Source organism: Physcomitrium patens, chromosome 8 (assembly GCF_059467195.1).
Source record: "Physcomitrium patens ecotype Gransden chromosome 8, ASM5946719v1, whole genome shotgun sequence".
NCBI lineage: Eukaryota > Viridiplantae > Streptophyta > Bryopsida > Funariales > Funariaceae > Physcomitrium > Physcomitrium patens.
The window spans coordinates 14,435,753-14,457,180 of NC_143417.1; the positions used below are offsets into that span (position 1 = coordinate 14,435,753).

General features: G+C 38.6%; 2 protein-coding genes and 1 long non-coding RNA gene across 11 annotated transcripts; 1 reads left to right on the forward strand and 2 right to left on the reverse strand.

The window, feature by feature from the left end:
* Positions 1 to 423: 423 nt before the first annotated feature.
* On the reverse strand, positions 424 to 3,347 carry LOC112285700 (uncharacterized). 5 transcript variants are annotated; one of them, XR_012218074.2, is made up of 4 exons: positions 3,210 to 3,347; positions 1,411 to 3,099; positions 1,182 to 1,284; positions 424 to 801 (listed from the first exon to the last, which is right to left on the reverse strand). It is a non-coding gene; the product is annotated as an uncharacterized LOC112285700 (long non-coding RNA). The 5 variants fall into 5 exon arrangements; XR_016504584.1 differs by having other exon boundaries at positions 424 to 1,284; XR_002970787.3 differs by lacking the exon at positions 1,182 to 1,284 and having other exon boundaries at positions 1,398 to 3,099.
* On the forward strand, positions 2,068 to 6,624 carry LOC112285699 (uncharacterized). 3 transcript variants are annotated; one of them, XM_073535927.2, is made up of 7 exons: positions 2,070 to 2,209; positions 2,372 to 2,408; positions 2,900 to 2,991; positions 3,249 to 3,483; positions 4,125 to 4,395; positions 4,605 to 4,792; positions 5,073 to 6,624. In XM_073535927.2, exons 1-5 carry the CDS (start codon positions 2,206 to 2,208, stop codon positions 4,153 to 4,155), a joined length of 399 nt encoding a protein of 132 aa, XP_073392028.1. In that variant the 5' UTR covers positions 2,070 to 2,205; the 3' UTR covers positions 4,156 to 4,395; positions 4,605 to 4,792; positions 5,073 to 6,624. The 3 variants fall into 3 exon arrangements, with proteins under 3 accessions (XP_024382478.2, XP_073392028.1, XP_073392029.1); XM_024526710.3 differs by lacking the exon at positions 2,372 to 2,408 and having other exon boundaries at positions 2,068 to 2,209; XM_073535928.1 differs by lacking the exons at positions 3,249 to 3,483; positions 4,125 to 4,395; positions 4,605 to 4,792; positions 5,073 to 6,624 and adding an exon at positions 3,109 to 3,248.
* Positions 6,625 to 9,230: 2,606 nt separating this feature from the next.
* On the reverse strand, positions 9,231 to 20,518 carry LOC112285698 (putative serine/threonine protein kinase IREH1). Of its 3 annotated transcripts, XM_090252668.1 has the most exons (20): positions 18,788 to 20,518; positions 17,261 to 18,639; positions 16,893 to 16,984; positions 16,477 to 16,647; positions 15,275 to 16,272; positions 14,586 to 15,102; positions 14,252 to 14,433; positions 13,750 to 13,996; positions 13,330 to 13,422; positions 13,087 to 13,227; positions 12,801 to 12,893; positions 12,375 to 12,588; positions 11,889 to 11,974; positions 11,624 to 11,712; positions 11,292 to 11,343; positions 11,027 to 11,083; positions 10,660 to 10,833; positions 10,268 to 10,330; positions 9,944 to 10,021; positions 9,231 to 9,696 (listed from the first exon to the last, which is right to left on the reverse strand). In XM_090252668.1, the coding sequence occupies exons 2-20, from the start codon at positions 18,189 to 18,191 to the stop codon at positions 9,616 to 9,618; spliced, it is 4,359 nt and encodes a 1,452-aa protein (XP_090108794.1). In that variant the 5' UTR covers positions 18,192 to 18,639; positions 18,788 to 20,518; the 3' UTR covers positions 9,231 to 9,615. The 3 variants fall into 3 exon arrangements, with proteins under 3 accessions (XP_090108794.1, XP_090108796.1, XP_090108795.1); XM_090252670.1 differs by lacking the exon at positions 10,268 to 10,330 and having other exon boundaries at positions 20,279 to 20,517; XM_090252669.1 differs by lacking the exon at positions 10,268 to 10,330 and having other exon boundaries at positions 18,788 to 20,517.
* Positions 20,519 to 21,428: the final 910 nt, after the last annotated feature.

Consider the following 21,428-nt stretch of genomic DNA (forward strand, 5'->3'; position numbering starts at 1 on the left):
TTTGATCGAAGTATTCAATGAATTGACTACTTTGGTATGAAGCCATCTCCACTAAAGTATGAGCTACATAGCCAAAGTAAGGGTTTAGAGAACTTTGAAAGATGTGATCACAAAGATTGAATTATATCATATTTTTTGTTCTTGTATTCCTTTACCAAATATTCTTGATCTCACTATATTTTTCACACTCAATTTCAAATCCACTCTGCCTTACATCAATATTTCACCCACTTTCATTCTATTTATTATTTCATTTCTTTTTTTATTCAGCCTACTGTCATTGGTTCAGTGTGGAAATGTTTTAGTTGCTACTCTATCTGATTATTTTGGGCAACTTTGAGAGTTTTGTTCTGTTTTGTAGAAAACTTAATTGGTATACACAAAGATTTGAAAAATCCAAAAAAGGGAAACAAACGAAAGCTGTTTTGTCCATGTAGTAAATACAAGAATTGTTTTAATTTATTTTTAATGGTTTCTAACCCAAAAACATATCATCAAGGAACCTTTAAAATAATGTTTAATTTAATCCGTTTTCACAGAATCATCTACTAAATTAGCATGAAATGTTCGTACTAATGTACATGAATTATATTTTTCAATGAATGTTCAGCTTACAAACTATTGGATTTTTCATCCATCAATCAAGCAACAAACCATTTGCCAATGACCATGTAATGTGAACATTTTCTAACTTTCAAAGTTTCAAACTTGGCTTACAGATCTCCATTGTTCAAAGTTTTAATGTTTGGCAATGTTGCGAAGGTGTAAGCGTTACGTTTTGACGCTGATATGCTGTAATTCCTGTATTACACAATAAAATTGATTGTTGAAACTGTAATGAAATCAAAATAATCTTAATCGAAAGACCAGAAAACTTGCCACCCAGAAACACCCATTTGTCTCAGCTCATTATTATCCATATCACCACTCTGATGTTGGAGTTTTTACACCAAACATTTGATCATCCTGAACCTCACAGGTTACAATATTTCCCAAGAGTTGTATTGTTCCAACGTTCAGGAGATGAAAACAACCTATTCTGGAATCATCTCATGAGCGGACACACACGGAAAACCAGAGCCTAATTAACTAAATCTTCAATCTATTTTGTAATAAGATGGATGCATGTGGATTCCATCTTCCCACTGCATGAAAACTTTCATGAGGTCGGCAAATTCTACCTGTATTCCTTTTAGATGACTTCAAAATACCCTCTCTTCAATCGGCTTACTTGTGTCAACATTCGCAATAGTGTTGCCAGTGCACAGAAAACTTTTCCAGCGGCTAAATAGAATAGAGAAAAGTATTAAGAAAAGTGAATATACCACAATTTGAGCCACAATTTATACGTACACACATATATGTACATACTATTTTTTCATGTTGGATTGACTCACGGGTGGAAAGTACACTCATCTGGATTGCCAGTTGAGAAAATCGCAATCGGATACAGCGGAGTTGATACAGTTACGGATGTTGAACGCTGTTGGGAATGTGACAGTTTTCTGTTTCCACGGTCCCAAGGGTCGCATGAATGGAAATTGTCCTTTCAAGTGCCACCAATTTGGTCAAAAAGCTCCGAGACATCACTGGACATCATCGGGCTTGCCTCTTCCCATGCCCTGGTGCCTTTCGTATCCGCCAAACGATGAGTGCCCCGAATCACCATGAACCGGCTGTTGCACCCTTGCAACACCTCTCGTTCAGATGTTTTCCTCGTTCTCTAGGTTAGTTCACAACTGATGTGCTTCAACCACCAGCACAGTAGCACTTTGTTGAGCTATCCCAGAACTCATGAACCCTAAACTCGGCAAACCCTCTCATGGGCCATGAAGCATGATAGGAATCTCACCTGTAGGAATCGCCATCTTCTCATCGGTTTGAGAGCACGCTTGAGAAGCCTTGCTTGGTTCTTTTCGCCTCTTCATGTGGAGACCCGAGGTTCAACTGGCCAGCTGAGTTGATTGTAGATGATTCCTGCAAGCTTTGAACTACCATATCAATTTGGGGGCCGAGGACCACGCCATGCACTACGACTTGAACTCAGCCTGTTGCAGTCCACTGATAGAAGATTCTTAAGTGGTGCTGGAAAAGGAATGATTCTCAGATAATCCAACCATGTCAGTACAAGTTGTGATAGCACCTGCTGCCATTGCTAGGGTTACCCGTTCGTCTTGGCAAGGCTGATGAGTGGTGGCTCTACCGATGGGTACATACTCAACATCCTCTATTGATCACCAAATGCTTGAAGGATTCTGAGACTTGTTGCTGTTGAACCTCGTCACAGGTCTCTGAGGCATGTCCGACATGGGCATCCGTTGAATGGTCGTGCTCATGAGTGTGAATCCTTTTTCCTACTTGTGGGTTGCAGAAAAAGGATTGCTGAAAAACAGGTCATGTTGGATCAGGTGAACCCAAGAGCTGACAAAAAAAAATTACACGCATCCTGCTTGTCTGGTCTCATTCAAGATGTATGCCTCATTCAAGATGTATGCTGCTTGTTTATCCTTTGAGGTGGTGTGTTCAATCGCACCAGGGTGGCCCTTGCCATGCCCTTGAGAACTATACTAGACATAGCTTGAAACCCCTCGATGAGAGAAATAGGTCCATCCAAACATAAATGAATAAATAACAAAATTAACAAACAAAACCTCGTTATATCCTCCTGAATGTCAACTACACCTAGAAATCCTCCTCCTAGTGGCTCGAGAGCCTCTTTTGCAAGACCCAAGTAACGGAAACTCACAACAACACATAGATACTCCCACTAAACCTCACAGAACATGAACATGGACATGAAATGAGAATGAAAATGAAATGAAATTGGAACCGAGGGTGCATCAAATCCTGTCGACGTAGAGAATTGCATAATTAACTCGCAATCTGTTTGGGTTCCCAGTGCAACTGCTGCCACCTGCACCATGCAAGCCATTGCACTGGAGAACCTCCAACTCCGCCTACGGAGACTTCTACGTCCGCGTTCCTGCCGAGGTATGTCTCCTCCTCCTCCTCCGCCATTCTTCCTCGCCTCCCTCTATCCTCACTCTCTCCTGCCTTCCCCTCCACATCCACATGTCTGGAATGACACAACCATGTGCCCTGCAACAGCAAACCAACATGCTTGACCTGAGAAAACCCACCCCTCATAGCCAGCACCAACACCAACAATAACAACAAGCCATGCGTATGTATGTGTCTTGTCTCATTACCCACTGTATTATGAGAACATAATGAGCCTTGAATTGCAGTGCACCAACAACAACAACAACAAGGGCGTGGGTGCCGAAGCCTCCTCCAGCTCCATCTCCATCTCGAAGCCATGCTCCTCCAGGTCCTTCATTGTAGATGGCTCCACTGCAATAGCAGCAGCAGCAACATCAACAACAGCATCAACAAGGGCAGCGATGAAGGAGGTGCAGGACATGAAAGCAACGCTGGAGTGCCTGGAAATGAAGCTCCGATGCAAGACTCCCTCCAAAGCAGGCACTGTCCCAAGCCCTCTTCCTCTCTCTCGCTATCTCACTATTCCAATCTATCAATAAATAAAATATATATATATATATATATATATATATTAATATTTCTGCAAATGTATCCTCACATGTATCCAAGGTATAGATTAATTGATTGGTTTGTTAGTTAGTTCAATCAAAGGAGCAATGGAGAAGATGTGATTGCAAGCTCATGTACAAATGTGTCATGTTGAGTGCTTGAGCATGAATTGTGTGTGTATCACTCTGCTATCCAAGAGAAACGAAAAGAACATATATATATATATATATATATATGTTAGCATTGTGAGAGTGGGTTAGTGGTGGTGGTTTTCATGGGAACAAGAAATTGAATATTTTGTTGTGGAATTTGATAATGTGCTGAGTTTTGAATGAATGTGAATGGTTTTGTTGAAACTGATCTGTGATGAAAATTTTTGGTGTTTAGTAGTTGAAAGTTTGTGGTGGTGGTTTGAATTGTTATTCGTTGCTTTAAATTGACGAATGTATAATGTGTGATTTTAATAAGCTTGACTAGTTGTTATGTGGCTTTTTTCTTCGTCTTCTTCTAGTGTTTTATGATAAGTTTGCAATAATTTTTTTTTAAAATCATATTATTCAATTTGGTTGTAGATTCTATTGTACCATTGACTTCGAATTCTGATTTGGCCTTTTTTTCACCTAAAGAAGAAAAATGCAAAAATTCAAGTGTAAATTGTACATGGAAATGCAATCCAAATGATCTGATCAACAAAAATAAATATGACCAAATTGAAAAACATGTCTTCCAATCCTCTCATGAACCTATAAAAACAAAATGTATTCAACTACCAAAACAATTGATACATCCCAAGCCATGGTCAAAATCATGTATTATTAGAGAAGAAGACAATTTACTATTAAGGTATAATATGTATGTATAATGTTATAAAATTACCTTAATATAATATTATAAATAATTTATATATGTTTAAATATATTAAAAGTTTGAATTTTTTTTTTGTGGATGAAAATAACAAGAATGATGTTAATAACCAATGATTTAATCAAATGTCCATATTTGTTGTATCAATATATCTTGATATTTTAACTTCTTTACAATGCTCGTTGCAGTGAAATAATTTGTAATGAAATTTCAGATCCTTGTAGCAGTTTTAGCTCTTACAAAGGTTCAAATAAAAATGGTTCTACGAAAAGTAAACCCAATAAAACCTTGCAGTTGAATGCCAAGCAAAAGATCAAAAAACTCAAAAATAAGTCACCTGAATGTTCAAAAAAATTTCACTTCTCAAAATATTACGGTAAATTGATATCTATAACTGCTTAAGTTTAAAATCATTTTTTTAAAAAATAATAATAATAAATTATATGTATATGTAATGTGTTCCAAAAGACAATCATTTAAGTTTTACTAGTTTTTATTGTTATTATTGTCATTACTAGCATGTATTTCAAAGGACATTATGAATTTAAAATTCTTCTAGGTTTTGCCACACGAACTTTTCGTCTGTCATTATTTACATTGTATCAATGTAATTAATATTATGAAATTTTAAATAATCCTTTTAAATCTATGTGTAGAAATTTTTTCCAAAGGATTTAATCTAAATGATATTTTTCATGGAGAATATCAATGCATGTATGAAAGTTACTTAGAAGATATTTTTCCACGTGTTGAATCTCACCTGCTTTCAACTTTCGAAAACTGTTTTGCAACAAATAAAATCAAACCTCCACAGCATAAACAATGTCTAAAAATAAGAAACAAAAAGGCCAAAGATAATAAGTTTAGCTCGGATTTTATTGTTTCTAGAAATGAAATTTCAAGTTCTTTTGGAATTGAAAATTTTAATTCTAAGAAACTAAATGACAGTAAAATTCCATCTATTCTTGAAAATAAAAAAGCCAACCTATCATCTTACTCACAAAGCACCCAAACAATTCTTTTGAAGGAAGAAGATAAAACAAACATTCAACAAATCTCAAAAAAAGAAAACAATCTAAATATTCAAACAAGTTCCTCTCAACCACTTTTTTTCAAAGATGAAGATTTGAAACAAGGTGATGATAAAAGTATATTCAAACCTCAATCACCTTGTGAATTTGATAAAGCACTTAGTCCAAAAGATCAAGATTTGGAACAATATGATGATAAAATTTTATTTGAACATCAATTACTTGGTGAATTTGATGTGCCATTTGTTTTAGATAAGAAAGATTTGGAACAAGGCAATGACCAAAATTTAGTAAAACCTCAACTACCTTCTGAATTTGATAACTCATTAGGTCCAAAACATAAAGATTTGGAACAAATTGAAAATAAAAGTTTATTAAATCCTCAATTGTCTCAAGAGTTTTATAAACCACTTTACTTGAAAAATGGAGATTTGAAACAATATAATGAAGAAAAATTATTAATGCACCAATCACTTGGTGAATTTAATAATCCAATTCCTTCAAGTAATCAAGATTTAGAAGAAAGAAATAATAGAAATTTATTAACATCCCAATCACTTGGTGAATCTCATAATCCAATTTATTCAAAAAATAAAAATTTGAAAGAAGATAAAAATAAAAATTTGTTAAATCCTCATTCACCTCTAGGATATAATAATCATCTTTGCTTGGTAAATAAAAATTCAAAACAATTTGATGATAAAATTTTGATAAAACCTCAAATACCTCGTGAATTTTATAAACCACCTTGCCCAACACATGAAGATCTGAAGCCCCAACCACCTCACAAATTTGATCAACCAACTTATTTTAGAACTCGACATTTGAAACAAAGTGTTGAAAAAGATGTAATAAAATCTCAATTAATTTGTGAATTTGGTAAAACACTTGGTATAAGAAACCAAAATATTAGACAATGTGATAATAAACAATCACTAAAACCTCGATTACTTTGTGAATTTGATGTTTTTTTGAGAAAAAACAATTATACATGTGATAATTTGCCAAGCACTTCAAATGCTTCCATGAGTCTGGATGAAGTAAAAAAATGTGAGAACTGTGTAGATGTTAAATGTGAAAAAAGAGACTCGAGTTGTTATTTGGAAACCAAATTTGAACTTTTCAGAAAACATTAATCTTTAAAAATGATTTGGTTTATTTACTTTCTCTTTATAAACTTAGTCCTAAAGTAAATGTGATAATAATTTTTTTTTTATTAAAAGTATAAAATGTAGAATAAACACCTAAAAAAACCAAATTTTAAAAAAGAAAAGTACTACTTTGACAAATCATTTTATAGCACCTAAGCAATCCAAGTTATCAAGCTTTAGTACAAAATATGATATAAACGTGAACAAACTCATAATGGTTTCTAGTTTAAGAAACTTATTCCAATAAATAAACTTAAGTTATGAACTATAAATAAATATAAATACAATTCTCTCATACAGAAAAAATAAAATAAAAATAAAAATGAATGCAGCAATAATCTTCATAAACTTAAGTTTATTTACTGGAATAAGTAACTCAAGTTTAAATTTCATATAATAAAACTGAATGCAGCAATAATCTTCAAAAAATGTAAATGTAAATGCATATAATTAAATTTTAATAGCCATATCAACCGCAATTAAGTTATCTTCCAACTAAAATGTAAATTTATCTGTTTGATGCTAAGTGAGTAATTGAGAAAAATTACATACATTATCTTCTGTTTTTTTTTTCCTTTTTTCCTTATTTTTATTTTTATTTTTATTGGTGATGCTTTCAGTTGTTTCACAAAATGTATATAGCATGTCCGTATTGAGAGCTTTTTTTGTAACACATTGATATCATTAATTGACAAGATTGAGCTCATAATGAGAAACAGATGAAAGTAAAATTTTTTGTAGACTTCTAATTGTATGATGAGAATGATTGGCAAAGTGCTAACAAAAGATATTATATATATAATATATACAACAGCTTAGGTATAAGACAAAAAAGTCTTCTCATTGCCCAAACATGAGAACAAGGGAACAAGAATGAACAAAGGGAATGAATGGATTACAAAGCTAGAGATTGTGGTGCCCAATGGCATGGATTTCTGCTATTATATATATATATATATATATATATCCATACATACATGTATACATACATACATACAGGCATATTATTAAAAAATAACTAAAATTTAGAATAATTTTATAAAAAAAAATTAACCTAGAAAATTTGCACTCTTTTTCTTTTCCAATAATATGAAGTAAGGTAATTTATATTTAATTTAGTTTTAAAATCAATGTCTAACAATTGTACTACAACCATTTTGCATTAGTAAGTCTAAAAATCAACTCAATAAGTATCAAGGAAGTATTTTTTTTATGATATCATAGCTTTTTTTTTTTTTTTTTAATTGAAAAACACCACAGAATAAATTTGAAAATATATCTGAACATAATTTACAGTCACAATTATTTTTTTAAATGTTTGAAGAGTGGAAAATTGTCTGGATTGCCCTAATGTAGAAACATTTCACTACTATGCAATATAAAGTTTTTCTTTTCAGGAAGCTTAAAATTATATTTAAAGATACTAATTATGAATAATAACAATAATAATAAGAATGGTAAAAATCGTAAGACATACACATGGTGAATCCATAAACTCCCTTCATAGCACATGAAAGTCGTGCAAGTTTCTTTAAATAAATCTATTAAAGGCAAAACTCCATTATTTTTAGAACCCATCAAACCCATGTTCATAACCATGTCAGTTTTATGTTTATGTAGTCATTATAAGTTGTGGCACGGCTAATAAATTGTTTTTCATTTTAAAATACTAATACTGTTGTCATTAACTTTTGTTTACATTCTCTTCTTCATTACATCTTAAATGTAATACTACCTCAAATTTATCACAGTTTTATATGATTTATAATAGTCGTTTAAGATTTTAGAACATGGAATGTAATTGTTTCCTTGAAGGAAAAAGTTAAAAAAAATTCACAAGATTTATTGCCCTCAATGCAAAACACAATTGGCTCCCAAGTTGAGTAATTATGTTACAACTCTTAAAAGATGTTTTGAAAAAAGAAATCCTGGGGTTACTTTGTATGGTTTTAATTGTATTCAATTTTAAAATAAAAAGGTGAAAGAATAACCATAAATGTTACATCCCAAACCGCTACTGCTTGTAATTCGTCGGTAAACGAGAGTACATTTATCGGGCAGAAAATTTAATGAAACACGAACAAGCGTTTATCGTTACCTTGCATACTTCGAGTGAAAAAAGCTTGTGGTAGCGGTCAACAGTAGTCAATCCTAAGAGACCGAAGTAGAAAATTATAAATCTTTAAGACCAGGGAGTATTACCACTTCATGAACAACACAAACAACCTCAGAGCTAAACATGCACAATAAGAAAGAAAAGTTCGACTACTTTCCCTATCAATGCGTATGTCCTCAAAACCAACAACAATTGATGATCAAATCCATTAATTCAATTGCTAGGTGAGGTCAGTCTACGTGAAGAAAACGGAGTCCAATACAGAAATCACAGTAAAAAGACTACGAGGCTGTGCAATCATTCAACAGAACCTTACACAGACATAAATCTTAAAGCGATAACAAAAACTAACGGCGAGGTAGTATGTCTTGTCAATCACCCACCAACAACCAGCAAGGAAGGTCATTAGATATAGTTACAACAGGAAAGAGAGCAGATCATCAACACAACACATTTCATTCGGATAAAACAGAAACACTCCACCCTACCCCCCCCCCCCCCCCAACCCTGCAGATATGTACGTATACAGTTGTTGGTCGTCTCTGTTAAGTGCCGTGTCAATCGACTCAGATAAGCTACAGCTGGATCCTTCTCTCGTGGTATACATCAGTCTCTTCCCAAGCAAAACTGTTCCAAGGTGCAACTTCTCGCAGAATTTGATGGGGCTTTACTACAGAGCAAAATTGCAGAACTTGCAAAGGCAAATTCAAGTGGACACATGGTACAAGTATGGTACACGATGACATGGTACAGGAAAGGTACCGGAGCCGTAAATGTACAGAGAATCATATCTCTGACTGTCATAGCTCTCTGGAACCGAAGGTGGATCACCTTCTGGGAGCCCCCAGCGCAAAAAGTCAAGCCTCAAATTTTGTTAGTGGTTCTTTTTGGATTTTTTACATCATCTGGAACCTTTTGGTGAGTCCCGTCGTTCGGATTGTTGGAGAAGATCGTAGTTAATAGATGCCAGTTGGGATAGATTCTGTTCCAACGCAGTTCCAATTGCATGAGTGAATGAAAGATGAGACTTATTAGATATAACAGAAAATGAGGTATGACACGTCATCCACTTAATCGGAGCTTATGACAATCAGTAAAAACATTCACAACATATACGAAACTAAACGGACCAGAACGAATTAACAAACCTCAAACCAGCTTGAATCTAAATCACAACAGATAAATGTGAAATTGGTGGAGCAAAAAAAATTAAAAATAACATCTATTACCTTGAAAGAGAAGTTGCTGAAGGTATATTTACAGGAGGATGAACTTTCAAACTCAGCCATGTCTCCGCACTCATCCCTCTGCAAAACCAATATCGACTCGATTAACTTCAACAAAATACCGATTCAGAACGAAACCGAAAATATTTGTTTACATGTTGAAAAAACATCAGGAAAAGTCGCCTTAAAATTTTAAACTCGGTTCATTAAGAGCTGATTTTTGTTAAGTTGTGCACAATACTTTGTTAGGTTGATATATCTGACCAGCAGGAATTCGAAGTCTTGGTTTTCATTATTGATCATAGTTACTTGACAAATTGCACTTACCACAAATTTATGGCTTTTGGGTACCGCAGCGTTATTTGGGTCTTTCATTGGCTTGCGCGTAACCTAGACACATTATATTGTGACTCATTTATTGATTATCGTATACATTTCGGCTTTATTGGGACGACATCAAAACTAATCTTACTTCACAACAGAATATATTTGAGCATAATAAGACTTGAGACATGTCATTTAGGCTATGTGGTGGTTAATCTAGTTCAATTCCTCCACGTCTTCATTATTCTGAAGTGTCACTAACATGACTCATTGAGGTGACAAGGTCAAAAGTCGTCACAATGCGTGACTCAAGTCAATTATCGAATCAAAAGTTTTGAGTTTTCCAATATTTTCGCGTCGAACTGACCGCATTGACGATAAGATTCGAGCCTTACCGCTTCTTCGGGCCTATCATCAGAATCACTTGTGCTGCCACTGCTAGTGCTTTCATCATCACTTTCGTCAAAGTGAGGATCAGGTTCAAAATTGCCCTCATTAGAATTCCAAGCATACCGAGATGCGAAGTAACTGGTGTCATGCGCTCCGTCGGGACTTGGAATAAATGCAGCCTGAAAAATCAAGCCTCAAGGTGTTAACGTGTGCGCGACAATCTCAACTTACATAACACATAACTTACATACACCTAAGATATAGTAGGGGGGGGGGGGGGGGGGGGGGGGGGGGGGGGGGGAAACAAAAAAAAAAAAAAAAAAAGGAATAACGACCAGAAACACTAGCAACTGTAGAGAGGAAAGCCCTCACTTTTTGCCTGGCAAGTGTGTCCCAGTTGATATCCTTGAAGAAAGGATGAGCCTTCACCTGCAATACAATTGGATGTACATAAAAATTTATAAACTGGTAACAATCTTCAATTAGAAAGTACAACTGACAGATGTACTAATAACATTAAGTCCCCTGGAATCCTGCACTTAGCAATACCGGGTAAACGGACAACTAAAGCAGCCTTCGAACAAAATTCCAGAAAACTTGTGTGCGCGTGCACACACATACGGAGTACAAAAAGTACCTCTGCAGCACCCTTGGCACCAAGACGTTCATTAGGATCCTCGGTCAAGAGTCTGAAAATGAAGGAAACGCTTAGACTTAGATATGATAACCCTGGGTATCTGAAGTACACAACTACATTACAAAAACTGCAGCTTATAAGCTATTGGCTGGTAAGTAGAAGATGCCTACAACAACTACAAATGCATGGAGTCATAACTGAAGTTAAAATATTCATCAAACGTACTGCATGTGCACGTCTAGGTAAAAAGCGGAGTTCTGAATGTTAAGGCAATTCGTCTATTGTATACAGTTCAATCTTTAAAATACAAACGATGCTGTGTATATACTCACTTGTCGATCAAATCTTGGGCCTCATGGGACATGTATTCTGGAACTGCAGGCCAAGGAATATGTCGGTTCAAGATGTTGTCAAAGATGATCTGCACGAGTTATACACCACAACCAATCAGGTCACACATGCGCAATCCACGTAAGGTTTTAAAGACTAATTTTTTTGCTTACCAAACTTTCATATAAGAGAAAACGACCTTGTGCTTTCTAAGCAGGTATACTTCGGTTTCAATAAATACGCTCGTAAAACATTACGACCATATACCTGAGGATATTCCGCGTTAAATGGAGGAATGCCTGTTAGAAACTCAAAAAGAATAACCCCTGTGGACCACCAGTCAGCAGCAGGACCTGCGAATTCAGTAGCAATGTAAGTGCTTAGACCAATCACGCGTTTAACTACAAGTATCAGGTTTAAGTAATTGGAGCTCAAAGTTTGTATCAAAAGTTAATCGTGGTATGTTAGCATACCTCAAGCACAAAATTCAAGTCACAACATAACATATCAACATTATAAGTGGCTGTATCATAATAAAATTACACAAAATAGTTCTGTATTGTTGAACACAATACCTTACGATATTAAGGAATACAAAACCTGACTGCTGAACAACGATCAGAAACTACCAATCCAATCAGGTTTATCCAGAAAACCACTACAGTATTATGACATTGCAGGAAAGACGCCTCAACACAAAAGCATGAAGATTACACTCAGTATACTCCGAGTAGAATCATCATGCGAACTTACCATGGGAAGTCCCGAGTAAAATTTCTGGAGCTAAGTAATCAGGGGTTCCCACAGCCGAACGCTGTTGTCGTATCTTTCTTTGATGCACATGCTTAGGAGAAAGACTCTGGTTTTTCACAGATTCCTCCATAAGCATAGTCCCAGCTGTAGCAGGACCTGATAAATCATCTGTACTGTTGATAAGGCCTACTCTCGAAAGACCAAAATCTGTGAGCTGCACAGCATTAGCGGTGACTCCGTTGTAAGAACATGCAGAAATGGTTACTGAGCCAAAAATAACATCAAGAAAGTGACTTTCATTACTGCAAGTCAATGTTCTAAATTTATATTTCTGTTGTTCCAACAACAGAGATGGAAACTCAAACGGATAAAGCGGATGTGTAGAGCCAATCATACTGTTAGTATAATATGTTATCAGTGAATTACCTTGATGTGGCCGTCATGAGCAATCAAAATGTTGTCTGGTTTGAGATCTCGGTGTACAACACCTAAGGAGTGCAGACATTCCAATGCTAACACCTGACTCAACTCAAAAATAACTGGAATTAAAACAATGACAAGCAAATACTCATCCAACCACCAATAATATGTTACTAAGGTGCTATAATAGAGAAATGTTCAGAACTGCGTGATGAACATGATGTGCGCAGTCTTACCATAACCAGCAAACACTTGTAACGATAGACCAGCTTACGAAGAAGGGTGACCTTACCAGTTCTGCTACATACACACGAGCCAAACTTTCCTCCAAATATCCAAGATTTCGCAACATGGAGTACATGTCGCCACCATTCAGATATTCCATTACCAGGTAAAGGTTATCCCGACATGTGAACGAATAAAAGAATCGAACCTGGCATTTATTAACCACCCCAGACGTTACGTCAAATTCCACAAAGAGGAAATAACAGAGAAATCCACAGCCTTTGACCTGGCAAGGTTAGTAAAGACTTACCACGAAGGGATTTCGAGCAGAAATAAGGATATTACGCTCAGCTTTTACACTCTCAACAGCATTCTTACGAATCATGTCTGCCTTCCTTAGAACCTGTGAAAAGGCAAACAGGGCAAGAGGCACATATAAACCTTAGTCAAATTTATAATGAAAATTAGGGACAAAAGATTCGACAGCTCTAGAAAGTAAATTTACTACTACATAAAAGACAGAATCTTATATAAAATGCATCAACTACTCTATGAGAAGACATCGAACTTGTAAAATTGCTAAACTTTCCAAATACATAAAATGTTCTTACCAGAAAATACAAAAAACGAAAACAAAAATTACTGACGACCATACTGTGGTAGTAATTACAGACTAACAGCTTAACAAAGACCGTGTAGTGAAGCTCAGCCAAACGCGAATATAAAGCACCTTGATAGCAAATAGATCTCCAGTTGTGCATTTCCTGGCTAAAAACACCCGCCCAAATGCACCTCTGCTTATAGGTTTAATGATCTCAAAATCATCTATTGTGGTGCGATCCTTATACGATAGGTGAACGGGAGTAGACTTAAAACTATGGAATGTATCATCTTCGAGAATCTCCTCTTCTCCAGCACTGCTTGCAGCCTCTACAGCATTCGGGTCAAGGATTTCAAGGAATTTATGGTACTTCTCCCTGGCAGAAACGTTAATAAAAGTTCAGCATCAGTTCCTCATTCAGTGCAGGATGATAAAGAAAGACTTGGTAGGACCACCTTAATGGGAAAAATGTAAGAAGAGAAGGTTACATTTGTAACTTACGAATTTACTAGGTACCACATTCTTCACAAGTGCAGGATACACGATTTCGTTATCTTAAGAGGCACTTCCCAAAATAAAACTTCCTTGTGATTAGCAGATGGAAGACCAGGAAAAGTAATGAAAGACTTACATGCAAAGCTTCTCTATTCGCTTTCCAAAAGTAGCGACAGCTAGTGCCTCGACCTTGTTACAGCGCAGAACGTCTTGCAAGTCATGCAAACATGACACTATATACTCAGCGCCGTTATCAGCACCGCCTTCTTTCGGCTGAGCACCAGCTATACATCTGGCTATATCAGCAAGCTCGTTTAGCTGCAATGTCCCAATCAATTCTTCAATTCAGTGAATATCCTAAGCAAGGTGATCGTAGTAAAAATAAACATATCACCAAAGTCAAGTCAACAAACATTCTAATATATTTCAAAATTGAAAACTACAAAAAAGAAATTATACGGATTGCAAACCTGTAAAGTATCATCAACCTCGCTGAAATTGTTTCGATCTGAAAGTAATAAGTCAATCTGGCTTATCCGCGGTGTGGTAAGTGGAGAGCGGGGAGTCAGACTTCCAGCTGACGAGGCTGGACCTAGAACACTTCCATTGGATGAAGAAGTTGGAATAAATGATTGTTCAACCTTCGGACCGAATCGCGTCTTACAAGTAATTGCGTTGAAACTCCTATTATCATCACCTATGCTAGCAGCAACGATCTCATGAAGGTCTTCCAACATTTCTTCAGACCCTCGTCTTAGAAGCTCACCCCTGACTTTATCGTTGAGTGCAGAGGAGGAGTTGCATCGTTCTGACAAACCTCCATCTGAGCTACAGCCTCCGTTATTGGGGCTATATGTTTTCGCAGTCTCAGGACTACCACCAGCAACCATGCTGAAGCTTTTGGGTGTGAACGATTCAGCCATTCTCTCTAAAGTTTCCGCTATTCTTCGTAAACGATCATCAACATCAAGCCCTTGCTGATCACATCTGTAAACAAAAAACAAGAATTCAAAACTTTGAATAATCCAAGCTTGATGTGTATTGCACTTGTCTGTGCGTTCCTGGCATCATTAAGAAATTTAGCATACCCTACAAACTAAATATTTGAACAGTCAACAAACAGAAAGAGAAAGACGAAAGAAATGTGTAAGAACTCAACCTGTCAGCCAAGGCACACACTCTAGAATGTTCCTCCAAGCGTGACGTTGCAACCTCATCTTCGCATATCCTGCAAATAAAATCTAGGTTGTCATCTAAAACTTCAGTTTGATACGTCCAATGACCCCATGAAACTCGCTGGTGCCTCTTTGAGGAAGGCATACGGTGCGCCTCTTTTAACGACGCGCTGGTTCTGATACCTTCATGGGCATTTGACTGCGGGCTTCCGGATTTTTTATATACATCTGAACCTATTTCAGTCTCAATGTTTGATACCGCTCCATGCGGTTCCAGTTCGTTTGGTGGAGCAATAGTGAAATTTTTCCAACTTGCTAGCGGATCAGCCACGAGGGAATGAACTGGACTTACAGAACCACCTGGTATTTTCATAGTGGACTCTTCCCCCAATTCCACTTCTTGTTCTGTAACGTCGGAAAAAGCAGAAGTTCCTGAAGTGGTAGCTTCATCGTAAACTCTTTTCCCTGGAGATTTGGAGGCTCCATCCTGAATATGAGGCTTCGAAGATGCATTGAGCCTGGGGTTTTTACCAACGTTTAGGAGAGCTTTTCCTTTCTCTTTCCAGCCAATCACGGTACTCCAGCTTCCCATAGAAGAGCCACCTTTAGCCTGCTGCTGAAGCCTGTGAAGCTCGTCCTCATCTAAACCGTTCTCTTTTTCAAACTGAAGGAGACGTGTGCAACGAGTGAGTATGAAGAGCATCCGTGTATGTAGCCTTTTCAGGATGCCCATAGGAAGTTCTTGCCGTTTGTCATCCAACTCCTGGACGATTGCTTCACACTGCCTCCGAAATACTTGGGGATCCATGAGGGCATATTCGCGAGCCAATACTAGCAAGTCTTCTATCCTCTCTTCGTGATACGGATCCATATCAGAACAACTTTCAAGTACTTCCACCAGGTCCCCAGCAAAAACTGCCAATTCTGCATTCACTTCATCCTTCGCTGTATGAAAACGTGCTCCAAGAGCTGCCATAACCTCCTGCGATCCAAGATACCAAACATCTTCCTTTATGTTTGGATCACAAAATAGCATTTAAATGAGCTTATTAATGAATTTTTCTCAAACCAAATTTTCATAATTCCCGAGCACGAACAATATTAAACGAAAAATGAAATTAAAGATGAGGAAGGAAAAAAAAAAAAAAAAAAAAAAAAAAAAAAAAAAAAACACACACACACATACCTCCAATTCATGCAGGTTGTGAGGCCGCGGAAACTCGTAAGATCTCATACCCCGAGGGTCGAGTTCATGTGAGAAGCTCTTGATGTCAGTTGTTTTTCCTTTCCGTGGACCGCCAGTCATGCGCAGCAGTGCTTGAAATCTGGGCGACTCGATCTCCTTCGGAAGATCGGTCTGAAATAGCAGACTCTATTCAGCTCAGACAACATATGATAGAATTCACAGCTTTACCGACTTGTACAGAACAAAATCCATTCCAAAGTGGAACTATAAATCAACGCAAGTTGCACAATTCTAATGAGCCCTACATTAAGTCTGTTGCATGCCAACAATACAATTCAAAACAGAGTGCATTCATCATACCATAGTAACCTAGCGAGAGTTACACTATTCCAAGAAAACCATCGAATTGAACATACCTCGATATCTTGCATCATTAGATCACAACATCTGACCGCCTCTCCGTTGACTTTAGAGAGCCCACGAGATCTTGATTCATCGATAAACGGATCTACTTTCAAAACACCAACAAAACTGTGAGAAAAACAAGGGTACTACGAACATCCGTTTGACATACACTGAAGGACCTGCAAATCCAAAATTATCTATGATCGAACACACGCGAATCGTACCTTCAGTCGGTCGCATATCGACCACAACAGACACTTTCCTATCATGAGGCTATGGAGTTCCAAATCACGTTAACTTCAACTCGCACTTTATTACTATCCCCACAGCCAATGAGGAGGAAGGCATGCAAGCTAACATTGAGGAAGAGACACGCTACCTGCAGGGACGCTTCGCGCATGCTGAAACCCTACAAAGCTTCCTCGCATGGAATTCCTTCCGATTGAACCAGTGTCGAAATTGCTATCGATATCTACCAGACTACTAGCTGACCCTGGCTGTGAGACCTGACCAGTTGAAACTTCGTTCCTCGTACTCCCACTAGGCGATATGGCATCTTCGGATGAATGATTTGTTTCTGACAAGTATCTATCTGCAAGTTTACCACTGCCCAAGCCCAAATTCGAAACCGGAACAAATAGGGGACCAGAACTCCCTTCCGTGCTGCAGCTCGAAAGCACTTCCCTCGACTCTGCTTCCAAACATCTTCGTCCTCTACAATTGCTACCACCTTCTGTAAATGAGTCCTTGGGTGAAACAGAGTCCCTTGCGTGAACTTTTGCAGCTTTCGCAGCTTTTCGAACACCTGGCGAACAAGATGAGTAATCCTTCCCAGGCACTTCCTCACTTTTCTCGTTTCCAATATTAAATCTGCTCTGAAGAGTACCTGCGAAGACTGGACCGGATCGTGTGCTGGTAGTATACAAAGGTCCAGAGCGCGTCTTGATACGATTTAACCCCAACGCGGAGCCAAATTCGTTGCTTAAAAATGAGGTCAACTCCGCCTTTGAATCACCGGGGTTAGTCTGGACCTTCCCTGGAGCAGATGTTCGCCTACCCTTCTCGACCTTTTCACCGCTTCCTCTGCTGGAGTCGTCTTTGCTCCAGCTAAACAGCCTCGCCGAACTCCATTTCTCACCCGCATCTTTCTTGACACCATTCGTAAGGGCATCTTCATCTGTTCCCTTACTCACCTCATTCTCCTCTGCTCCTTTCTTGTTCTTATTTCCTTCCTTGCCACCAGCGTCTTTCTTTTTCCCGATATCCTTAGAAACAATCGAACCTATCACCACTCTTCCAAACGGCCCCATGGGGATGGAGTTCAAGAAACCATCCAGCGGCTTGAGTTTCCGCAAAGTTGTTATCTCATGAAACCAGTGAGGTGTAGTTTACCTCCGTATGGTGGCCTCAATAAGATGATATGACTACATTACCATGTCACAAGCTAGTTGTTGACGCTCCCACATAGGTTAAAGGGTGGAGTGCCACAAGGAATAGAGGCTGCTGAAACAGCGCATGCCAGCTCCCAAATCAGAAATCCTTACTTGTCAATATCAAAAGATAACTCGCCAAACGGCAGCATGCATAGGGATGAGAAGGCCTTATAGGTTCTAATATAGCACACAAGCAAACGCCTCGATAGACACCCAGCCTTGACCACGTGACACAGACAAGGGGGAAACTGATCCTTCTAAGGAAATCCTTGCCACATCTTCCTCTAAATTCTTCTTTCATCACCCATGCTGTACAAGAGTGAACCTGCAAACCAACAGCAGGAGGATGGAAATGTCAAAAAGTGAACTCTTAATGATAGAAGAAACCAAGGTAAAGATTGTACAAGAAACGGAAGTGGAGGAGAAGAGAGGAAAAGAACAGACTGCTTCAGGCGGAGTAAGTTAAGCTGTACCTCGAAACGCCAGGGAACAGTTAATTAGGCAGCCTACCAAGAGAATTACAGATTCAAGGCTTTAAAATAGTACCAGGGACAAGAGAAGAAGCTGAGTTATAAGAAAAGAGACACTCGTAACTAAAACTCTTTCAAAAAATCAGGTAGCCCCCAAAGCAGCGGAACAGTATGAACAGCGATGTCTCGGCGAATTATTTGATGCGCGGAGTTGAATGAAAAGTTCGAAAGAAAGGCAACTTATTAAGGCGCATGAGTGAGAATTGCTTGTTGAACGTAACGTCTTCGAGATAGACCAGAGATCAAACCGCCGAAACTCACTCGCTCGCTCGCTCGCTCGCTCAAGCTCTCTCTCTCTCTCTCTCTCTCTCTCTCGTGCCTCTCAGCCTTCTTGATCTCAAAAGCATCACTCAACCATTTTCGTTTTCTGTTTGTGCCAAATTGAACGAAGGCAAGCAGTTCCTAAACTCCGACTCAAACCGAACTCAGAAGCCCTGTAATCGTTAAAAGTGGGCTCTGATGCCTGAAAGAATAGACGCGTCTGCAATCATGTTTCATGTCTACTCTTCGAGAATAATCACAATTACGTTACTTCTGCAGTGATTGCCTACTCCAGCAACTAATACCGTTACACACATACACAGGAGAGACGGTTACGTTAATAGCGCGTTGGAAACTCACTCGCCTCGGTCTGCCCTGCAAGCGTTCTGAGAGAGACTTGTACCCTGGCCAGGCCGTATCAGTACCAAAGTAATCTTGATAAGTTCAAAGACGATACCGATACTGTTCTTCAACAAATTAACGACCAATCTGTTCTCAAGCTAGGCGTTGTAAAATTAAGACCACGCTGCAGGCGCACAATTCCGGACTATCCCACTCTGTTCAGAGGCACAATCTCCTACTTCCGCCTGACTAATTTAAACCGCAATTCTTCTGCTTCCTTCAATTTCAAAAAGAAACAAAATACAAATCCCAGCCTCACACAGCCAAATACAAAGACAACTATCTCACGAACAAATTAAAAGATCAGCAATCGCTCTCATCCTGGGTTCCGTTCCACGATTTGATCCCCTACGCTGATATGAAACCTTGACCGACCTTCACCAAGCTCTTCTCCGCAACGTTCTCCTTCATATAATTTTCACTGATTAGCCCCGACTCTCATCAATCGCAAATTTGCGTCAAACAAAGCAAGTAGCGAACGAGCATACGCTCGTGGAGCACCAAGGTCACCTTAACGAATCCCCTCATCATTTCTTCATACTACATGCCATGCCTCTCCATGTAACTTCCGCACCTCCCTATCCACCTTCAAGTTAATACACCCTGGAACGACTCTACAACACAAGACCTCGAGGACTTCAATCAACCGCCTCAATTTTGCAGTCCGAGTCAACTCTCCTCCCAATCTCCCCCTGACTCTTTCCTCAGACGCTCTTCCCCGAACCGCAACCCCATTCAACCAAAGAGCAGGAAAATCGAACAGTCCGCCACCTTCCAATTCCTACGTTCCCACCCACAACTGCTGCCACGCCTCCTCCTCCTCCTCCTCGCTGCAACTCTCTCCCTTCCCTACACCTCTACCTATCGCCCGCCTCAACTGCTTCCCATTGCAGTCACTCGCTCCGTCCTCCCATTCTTCCGATTGAACAACGTACGGCACCATACCATTGCAATCCAATTCGCCGCGACACCTCTTCCTCAGTTCCTCCTCTCACCTCACCCCTAACACGACACCACCATCTCCACCTCCGCCTACCGAAAGAGGAAAAAAAGGAGAAAAAAAAACTAAAGAAAAAATAAATAAATAAATAGCGAGTAAATTATTCTTGCTTACCGTGTCTGCCCTTACGGCGACCAATTGGCAAGTTAAACATAGGTTAAATAAGAGAAGAAATATGCGATCAAAACAATGGAAAGGGAAGAAAGGTCGGCTCGCACCTACGAACACCTGCGGTAACCAGGAAGATGAGCGAGAGCATCAAGAGAAGCCATCGACGCAACTTGGCGATTATAAAATTCAGGAGAAAAGAATGATACAGAAACAATACCAGGCAAGGCCGAGGCTAGGTGAGGTGCGCCATAGCCTTCGACAAATAGAAACCGGGAAATCAGGCACCATCGGAAGAAGAAGCAAAACTGTCTACCAAGCCCTAACTTCACATGAGGACTTTCATTTGCGTTGAAAGGATGCGTTTGGTCAGTTGGGTCCATGGATGAAATGTGTCTTCGAGCAGATTGAGGGCCTGGGTTTGGTTTCCCCTTGGCTAGTGCTGATTATTAGTTGATGGAGTTGCGTTAATGTAGGGGGTCCTAATTTAGATATAGAAGCCAAAAGGATTCACTGCAGGGTGATGGTTATCTTGTTGCTACAAATAGCAACTGATAATTCCCATTTCGCTGATGGCGGAAACAAGATCGGAGTTCATTGCAACGTGATAAAAATGGGGGTGTCAGTGATCTTTCTAGGGAATTCAAGGGTGAGTGAGCCCCTTGTGAACCCCGGACCTTTTTGTAATTATCTGTGTAAGTAAATGTTGAGTATCATTTCATTTCATAGATAACGCTTTCGATCCATCCAGTTGCGGACTGTTTTGGTGTTTCAGAGCAATAGCTACCGAATACCTCACCGGGATATGGATCC